The sequence below is a fragment of the Emys orbicularis genome, chromosome 13, assembly GCF_028017835.1.
Source record: "Emys orbicularis isolate rEmyOrb1 chromosome 13, rEmyOrb1.hap1, whole genome shotgun sequence".
Taxonomy (NCBI): Eukaryota; Metazoa; Chordata; order Testudines; family Emydidae; genus Emys; species Emys orbicularis.
Window position 1 is genome coordinate 17762113 of NC_088695.1, and position 7521 is coordinate 17769633.

Genomic DNA, 7521 nt, shown 5'->3' on the forward strand with positions numbered 1-7521 from the left:
TGTATATTGCTTGAAAATCTCACACTGTTTCAGGACTGAAGTTATGAAAAAATTTAAACCAAGCCCTTTTCTCCAAATTTCCTGCACCAAATGCCATGAGATAAAATCGCAAGAATACAACAATGAGTTTCCAGCCTTCTAAACTGCAGAGACGCTTGAAAATGTGACCCCTATAGGCTCAAAAACCAGGAAGAAAATACCCTCCCCCCCGTATTTATCATGATTTTTAAATCTCGTTATTTTTTGGTTGAGGCCTGAATGTTTTGGGGTTGGCAGTACTGTAGTTACCCTTCCCTTTCAGTTACCCTCCCCCCCCCCCCCCCCACACACACCTATAACACATGCGTCTCCCCTCTAGTGACAGAAACACATAGAGCTTAGAGCTGGCTCCTGATGGTGGGGCCCACCATCAATGGCATAGGTGAGACCTTATGCCATCGGTCTCTTAGGTCCGGCAATTGCAGCTCATGCTGTTGGATCTAGAGGTTGCAGGTTTGAGCCCCACCCAGGAGTGGGTATCTTACCTTTCTGCTTCTAGCCAAGAGAGGGTGAGGGGTCCGATGCCCTCAGTAGATGAAAGGGATCTGATCTCTTCCCCTCCTTCCATTCTCATCTTTGGCTGAGTCTGTTCCTGGCTTGGAACACAGCAAAGATGGGACCATGATGGGGGCTGCCAGAAGGATGTAGCCACTGGATGGAGAAGTTGAAGCTGGTTAGCATAGACTTTTCCAGATCAGCTGGTCTGTCTTGCAAGCACAGCTGCTTCCCTCCAGCCCCTGTGTCAACTGCACAGAGTAGCCCCTGGATATGGGGGAGGAAGGGGAGACCCCCCCCAACACATTCTCCTGAGACTCCACACTCCCCATTGCCCCTGCTCCACGCCTCCTGGTATCAGCTCCTGCCCCATTGAAATGACTGGGAATTGGGTCTCCTTGCTGTTTCTGAAAACTTCACCCCTTAGTTCTAGAGATGGTTGGAGACACCTAGATGGAAACCTTATGCCATCGGAATATGCAGTTCTGTCATCAGATTGATTTGTTTCAGGGGGAAAAAAGGGAACAAAACGTTTTGATTGTTGTGTGTTTTGAAATGACTCATTTTGAATTTTTAAAATGTGTGTGTGAGACGTGCCATCATATAACACAAAATAATAATGAAACGAGTCAAAACAAAACCTTTCAAACGCCCCAAAACGATTTTTTTTTTTTTTGAATTTTCCTTCGCCGACAATTTTGAAATGTCCGGTGTTTGTGCCGACTCTGAAAGTAGGTCTGTTTAGAAATCACAAAACCCTCTGTGACATGGAACCTCCATACTCTGCACAGCTGTGCTCGGTTACATGTCAAGGTCGGGCGCTTACATGCCCTTCGTTATCGTCGCATTTGAGCACTTTGCAACAGGGCTTTGGAGCTGTGCTCTGGCTCAGCTCCAGGCAAAAACCTGCAGCTCCACTGCTCCGGAGCTGCTCCGCGCTCCAGCTCCGGGCTCCGCTCCAAAGCCCTGCTTTGCAATCACAATTTTAAACATATATATTCATGCCCCTCCCCCAGTGCTATATGTTTGTCGGAGAAGCCATGTCCAAGAACTGGGCTTTGCGCTGGCGGCAGAAGGTGGGGAGGTTTGAGGGTCCTCACTTCCTGAGAGAGTTTATTCCGCTGCCTTAGGCCAATCTCCAATAAAGTTCTGATTCATGCAGGGCCACCAGCTGCTGTAATCAGGGTAACACCAACAGAGTCCATTAATAACCAGGCATTTGATGCTGCAGCCCGGAGTGCTCCCAGGAATAAGAGGTAGGGGCGTAGCAGAAGCACAGCAGGTCTGCATAGGGGAGGGAACAAGGGGATTCTAAAAAGCGGGGATATGGGAATGACAGTCAGCCCAGGAGGCAGAGGGCAGCCTGGCCCTGCGGTGCCTGCGCCGGCGGGCTTACGGCTGGGGCGGCAGGTGCTGAGCGGGGGAGGTTTTGTTGTTGCAGAGGCCGGCGGCCGGTGGAGGAGGCAGGAGCCGCGTCTCACCATGGAGCAGTATGTGCTGCTGGACCCCCGGCAGAGGGCCCTGTACAGGGATGTCATGCAGGAGAGCTACGAAACCCTGATGGCCCTTGGTAAGTAATCGCTTCCTCTTCTCCATAAGGAGCCGCGAGTGGCCCCATTCAGGGGTCTTCCTTGCTGGGGAATCTACCTCCTGGGGGGTGAATGAAGCCATGGGAACGGGACAGTGGGTCCCAAGGGATGGTGGTAGCTAGGACACTACCGATTTCACGGCTGTGAAAAACATGTCTCACACTGGGAAATAAGCCCTTCCCCATGAAATCTGATCTCCCCTTGCTGCTAGGAGCGCCCCAGCCAGGGGGCCCCTAGCTCCAGCTGCCCTGGGGAGGGACAGGACTTGTCCTACCCCCGCACAGCTGCTCGGGAGGGGAGGGGGAGAGCTCAGACCCACTTCCAGGAAGCTCCCTGGTTGCTGTCTTCAGAGTCCCTCTCTGAAGGCAGCACGGAAGTGAGGGTGGCAATCCCATGGATCACCCCCCCAAACACACACACACACACACACACAACAGGTTTGCGACTCCTCCACAATCCCCTTTTGGGTCGGGACCCCCACGGTTACAACAGGGTGAAATTTCAGATTTAAACATCTGCAAATGTGAAATTTACCAGTTTTCAATTCCTATGGCCATGAAATTGACCAGAATGGACCTGAATTTGGTAGGGCCCTAGTGATAGCAGAGGGAGACAAAGGCAGAGGAAAAGGATCTCCCAAAGGCAAGGCTGCAGAAGCCAGCAAAACAGGACAGGACACGTGCCAGAAGGGTCTGGGAGAGGAGGAGGTGGGTCCTGGGAGAGGAGGAGGTGAGTACCTGCAGAGGAGGCAGCAGAGGGAGTGAGGAGGACATGTCCAGGAGTTGGGGGACCAGGCCCCTCCGAGTTACTAGGAAAGGCAGCGAAGAGAGGCTGAATCTGGGTGGGAGGGTGAGCATGTGGGGGCTGGGCACAAAAGTCTCCCTTGAGGAGCTTTGGGGTGAGAATTGATGGGTGAGATAGCAGGGCTGAGTGAGAGGGGATCCTCTGGGGTGGGGAAAGGGAAAAGCAGACTATTTAACAGGGGCAGGAGTAACAGGGTGGGGACAAACTAGTATAAATGTGACTCCTCTCTGATGGGCTGTGATGTCGTTCGGTGTCTTGAGCGGTGAGGAGAGAGGTTGAAGGTGGATAGGAGCCGAGGCCCCTCACAGAGGGGAGAAGGACTAAGGACCTGGTCATGGCAGAGAGCATGAGCCCCAGGGGCTTCTGGGGAGGGGCCACTGAGGCCGAGGGAGGCGCCGGGGGGGCGGGGGCAACGCCGAACCCGCTCTGATCTTGCTTGTTTTGTCGCCCGCCTTGTCCCCGAGCAGAATTTCCACTTTCCAAGCCTGACCTGCTCTCCCGACTGGACCGAGGGGATGAGCCGACAGCCCTGGATCTCCACATGCCCAGAGGTGGCCGGGCAGGTGAGTCCCTCTCCAGGAAGGAGAGGATCCCTGCAACGTCACGCATGGCTTCCCACCAACCCTGACTGAGCCCCGGGAGCATCCGGATGGGATGCAGAGGCAGAATCGGTCCCCTCCTTTTGGGGTAGGGTTTTGGGGGGAGATGTGGCTGCTGGCCATTCGATCTCCCTGCTAAGGGCAGACAGAAAGCAGAAGACCAGAAGTCTGAAGTGCAGGCAACGCGATGTTTATTGGCGTTAATCAGGCAAGCATATCCATAGCTCTGCACGCCGGCAGAGCCTTTTTATCCAGTGTCCCCGTTCCCCCTCCATAGCAGGCATAATTATACCTGTAGGGCACACCCTGGGTCCCACCCCTTACAATTTATGGTCATGTGCCCTTTTGGAGGGTCTTGGGGCTTCGGTACCACCTCTTTTGTACCTCCATGGGAGGAGTAGGGAGTAAGGTTATGCTTCGGTCAGGGACAGGCATGTCTTTGGCCTGTTAGTGTTTCTTATACTCTTCCCGCCCCGCCCCCCATCCCTTCACCCCTCCTGACTGGTTGCCTGACCTTGCCTTGAGATAGGATTTGAGGCAGTTTTCAAGTGTAGGCTCGTATATTACACTCCCACTCTACCCAGCAACACTTTAGCGCTATTTCTTATCACTTCCCCCCCACCTCCCCTGCCCATCTGCTTGTGGGCAGATGTAACACACAGTGTTCTTTGATCACCCATATTAGTAAGAATATAAAAATATCAAAAGCCAAATGGGCCAACAAGACCCAAAAATCTATCTCAGGCAAATATAGAGGCCTGAATGCTGCATTATCATCACTAACACTCCTCGGCAGTTGTGGTTTGTTCCCCTCGCCGTGCAGGGAATGACTTGTGTCTGGGTCTCTCTCCCCTAGCAGCAGATGGCACTGCCAGTGGGAAAGAAAAAGAGAAACCCCAGCAAGCGAGCCCGGAGGAGCCGGCCTCGGAAAAAGCCGACGGCGCTGGGAAGGCTCCCCAAAGCCCCGAGGCGGGGGAGAAGCTGCCGGCTAACAGCGGGGAGAGCCCCAACACTTGCCCTGAGTGTGGCAAGACCTTCAGCCACAAGTCGGCGCTGGCCAAGCACCAGAAGATCCACACGGGCGAGAGGCCCCACAAATGCCCCGACTGTGGCAAGACCTTCATCCAGCGTTCGGACCTGACCATCCACCGGCGGGTGCACACCGGGGAGCGCCCCTACGCTTGCCCCGACTGCGGGCGCCGCTTCAGCGTCAGCTCCTCCCTGCTGACCCACCAGCGCACCCATGCGCCGGGCGGCGAGAAGCCCAACCGCTGCCCGCAGTGTGGCAAGAGCTTCGCCGACCCCAACGCCCTGGCCCGGCACCAAAAGAGCCACCTGGGCGGCAAGCCGTACGAGTGCGGCGTCTGCGGCAAGGCCTTCGCCTGGAGCTCCCACCTGGAGCGGCACCAGCGCATCCACACGGGAGAGAAGCCCTTTCAGTGCGGGGAGTGCGGCCGGGCCTTCGCCTGGAGCTCCCACCTGGACCGCCATATGCGCACCCACGCAGCGGCCGTGGAGGAGGAGGAGGCCGAGGAGGAAGCCCCGCCCCCGCCTCAGAGATGTGCCGACTGCGGTAAGCGCCTCAACCACCAGACGGACCCGCAGCGCTTCAAGCACAAGGGGACGCAGACCCAGGATGGCGGCGGGGTAGTAGAGGGGCCCGACCAGGTTGAGGAGAGTGGCCCTGAGCGGCCCCACCGCTGCCAACAGTGCGGCAAATGCTTTAGCCAGAGCTCGAACCTGCTCAAACACCAGCGCGTGCACACGGGCGAGCGCCCCTACGCCTGCCCGGACTGCGAGCGCCGCTTCCGCTGGGGATCGGCCCTGGCCAAACACCGGCGCACCCATGCCCGGGAAAAGCCTGCCGAGGACCCGGTGCCAGCCCGTGACACCGGCGCTGCCGGCAAGCCGTACCCATGCGGGGCCTGCGGGAAGAGTTTCGGCTGGATCTCACACCTGGAGCGTCACCGGCGCATCCACACGGGAGAAAAGCCCTACCGGTGCGGGGAGTGCGGGCGGGCCTTCGCCGTCAGCTCCCACCTGGAGCGGCACCGGCGCATCCACACCGGCGAGCGGCCCTACCGCTGTGGCGACTGCGGCAAGAGCTTTGCCGTCAGCTCCACCCTGCTGGCTCACCGGCGCACCCACGCCACCCGGGAAGGGAGGCCTCACCAGTGCCCCGACTGTGGCAAAGGTTTCACCGCTGCCGCAGCCTTGGAGCGGCACCGCCGGCTGCATCGGGGTGAGAAGCCTTACCAGTGCAGCGTCTGTGGCAAAGGCTTCGCCTGGAGCTCGCACTACGACCGGCACCGGCTCACCCACACCGGAGAAAAGCCCTTCCCTTGCGCCCACTGTGGCAAGCGCTTCGGCCGCAGCTCCCACCGCAACCGGCACCAGCGGGCCCATGCCCAGGCCGGCGCAGAGAAACGGCACGTCTGTCCCGACTGCGGCAAAGCCTTCAGCCTCAGCGCGGCCCTGGCGGCCCACCAGAGACTCCACGCCGCCGGCACCAACAGCCCACTCTCCCTGCTGCCGCCCACCTGGTGGGAGGCTGAGAGGAGGACCGGGACAACCACGCCACCGCCCGAGGCCTGGGCTGAGGATCCTGCCACCCACTTCCAATGCCCTGTCCCCTCCTCCTCCCCGACTGCCACCCCCCGGGCCTGGGCGACCAAGTCTCTCTCAGCTCCCGGCGCATGGAGACCAGGGGAAGGGGAGGCCAGTGCTGCTGCCTCTCCAGAGAGCTGGGCCCAGCAACCTCCTCCCAGCTCCTAACATGGCTAAGCAGGGTGTGTGGGGGGGAGGGGGAAACCCTGTCTTTGGAGTGAGCCAGAAACACCCCCTGCCCTGGAGGGGGCTGGGTGGGGGACTGGCATGTTCTCCCCCCAGCCAGGGGATTCTTTGAGGGTAGGGGGGGTGGCAATTTCCCCCCTCGCACTGGCAACATTATTCACTGCTGATGCAGGAAAATGGGCCTTGAGCCGCCTGGTAGCTGAGACCCCCTTCCCCCCCCCACCCTGAATGCCATAGGGCCAGGGGGTTCCCCCCACCCACCCCATACCCAGGCGGAAATGAGAGCTAGAAGGGTGGAGGGCTGGGTCTGGGATAGGGACTAGATGAGGGGGAGGTGGGGGGGACATCAAGCAGGGGGGATGAGAGTTGGGGACTGGGGGTGTAGGAACCAGAGGGGGCAGCGGGGGGAGGGGGGCTGAGTGTTTAGTGTTCAGGGAGTTGGATGGGAAGCAGATAGAGCTTGCAGTGTATGGGTGTGCCGAGGGCGGAGGGGTATCTAGCATCATGGGCTGTGGAATAGAGATGGGATTACAGAGGTGCCGCCCCCCCGATGTGACTTTTTCCACCTGCTCCGCTCCATTTGCCTCTGTACTGTCACCGGCTCAGAAGGAAATGGGGGATACCTCAGAGCAGGCAGGCGTGGGGGATGTGGAGCAGAGGTTGGGGGAGACACAACCAGAGAGAGAGTGGCGGGGGAGGGGGATCTGTCTCTGGAGCAGAATGACTTTGGAGCGGCGCATGGTTCACCAGTGGAACTCCCTGCTGCTGGAGACACCTGGAGAAATAAGCACAGCGAAGGGCCTCTGTGGCTGGGAATCTGCCTTGTTATAGCTATTTAAAGGGGGGGGCAGTGACCCAGTGCCTGACGAAGGTATGAAATTTGGCCTTAGAGCCACAGATGCACAAGCCCCGCTCCATGGGACCTGACCCTCCTTCAGGATGCCAAAGGCAAGGCTCAGAACTCTGCCTTGCTCCCTGCTCCAGGGGGATGAATTCTCCCAGCACCGTGCAGAGCAGCAGCTGGTTTCCACGGGCCCTCCCCTTTGCGGGAGGCCTAGAACAGCTTTTGTGGGCCCAGGGAATCTGATGTCAATAGCATTAGCTTTGGGGTGTCACATTTATATGGTTCCCCCCACTTTCTGTTAGCCTGGGAGGGGTCACATTTATATAGTTCCCCCTCCATTCTGTTAGCTTTAGGGTGT

General features: G+C 58.2%; 1 protein-coding gene across 1 annotated transcript; it reads left to right on the forward strand.

The window, feature by feature from the left end:
* Window positions 1-2016: 2016 nt before the first annotated feature.
* Window positions 2017-6301, forward strand: LOC135887532 (zinc finger protein 883-like). Its single transcript, XM_065415262.1, has 5 exons — window positions 2017-2104; window positions 3395-3494; window positions 4402-5374; window positions 5435-5720; window positions 5805-6301. The coding sequence occupies exons 1-5, from the start codon at window positions 2017-2019 to the stop codon at window positions 6299-6301; spliced, it is 1944 nt and encodes a 647-aa protein (XP_065271334.1).
* The last annotated feature ends 1220 nt before the right edge of the window (window positions 6302-7521 follow it).

What these genes read in the sequence shown, in the direction of transcription:
- LOC135887532 (XM_065415262.1), top strand. Translation starts at nt 2,017, where the DNA reads ATGGAGCAGTATGTGCTGCTGGACCCCCGGCAGAGGGCCCTGTACAGG. An exon ending in CCAAACACCGGCGCACCCAT is followed by an intron (nt 5,375 to 5,434) that starts GCCCGGGAAAAG and finishes GCTGCCGGCAAG; the next exon opens with CCGTACCCATGCGGGGCCTG. An exon ending in GTGCCCCGACTGTGGCAAAG is followed by an intron (nt 5,721 to 5,804) that starts GTTTCACCGCTG and finishes TCTGTGGCAAAG; the next exon opens with GCTTCGCCTGGAGCTCGCAC.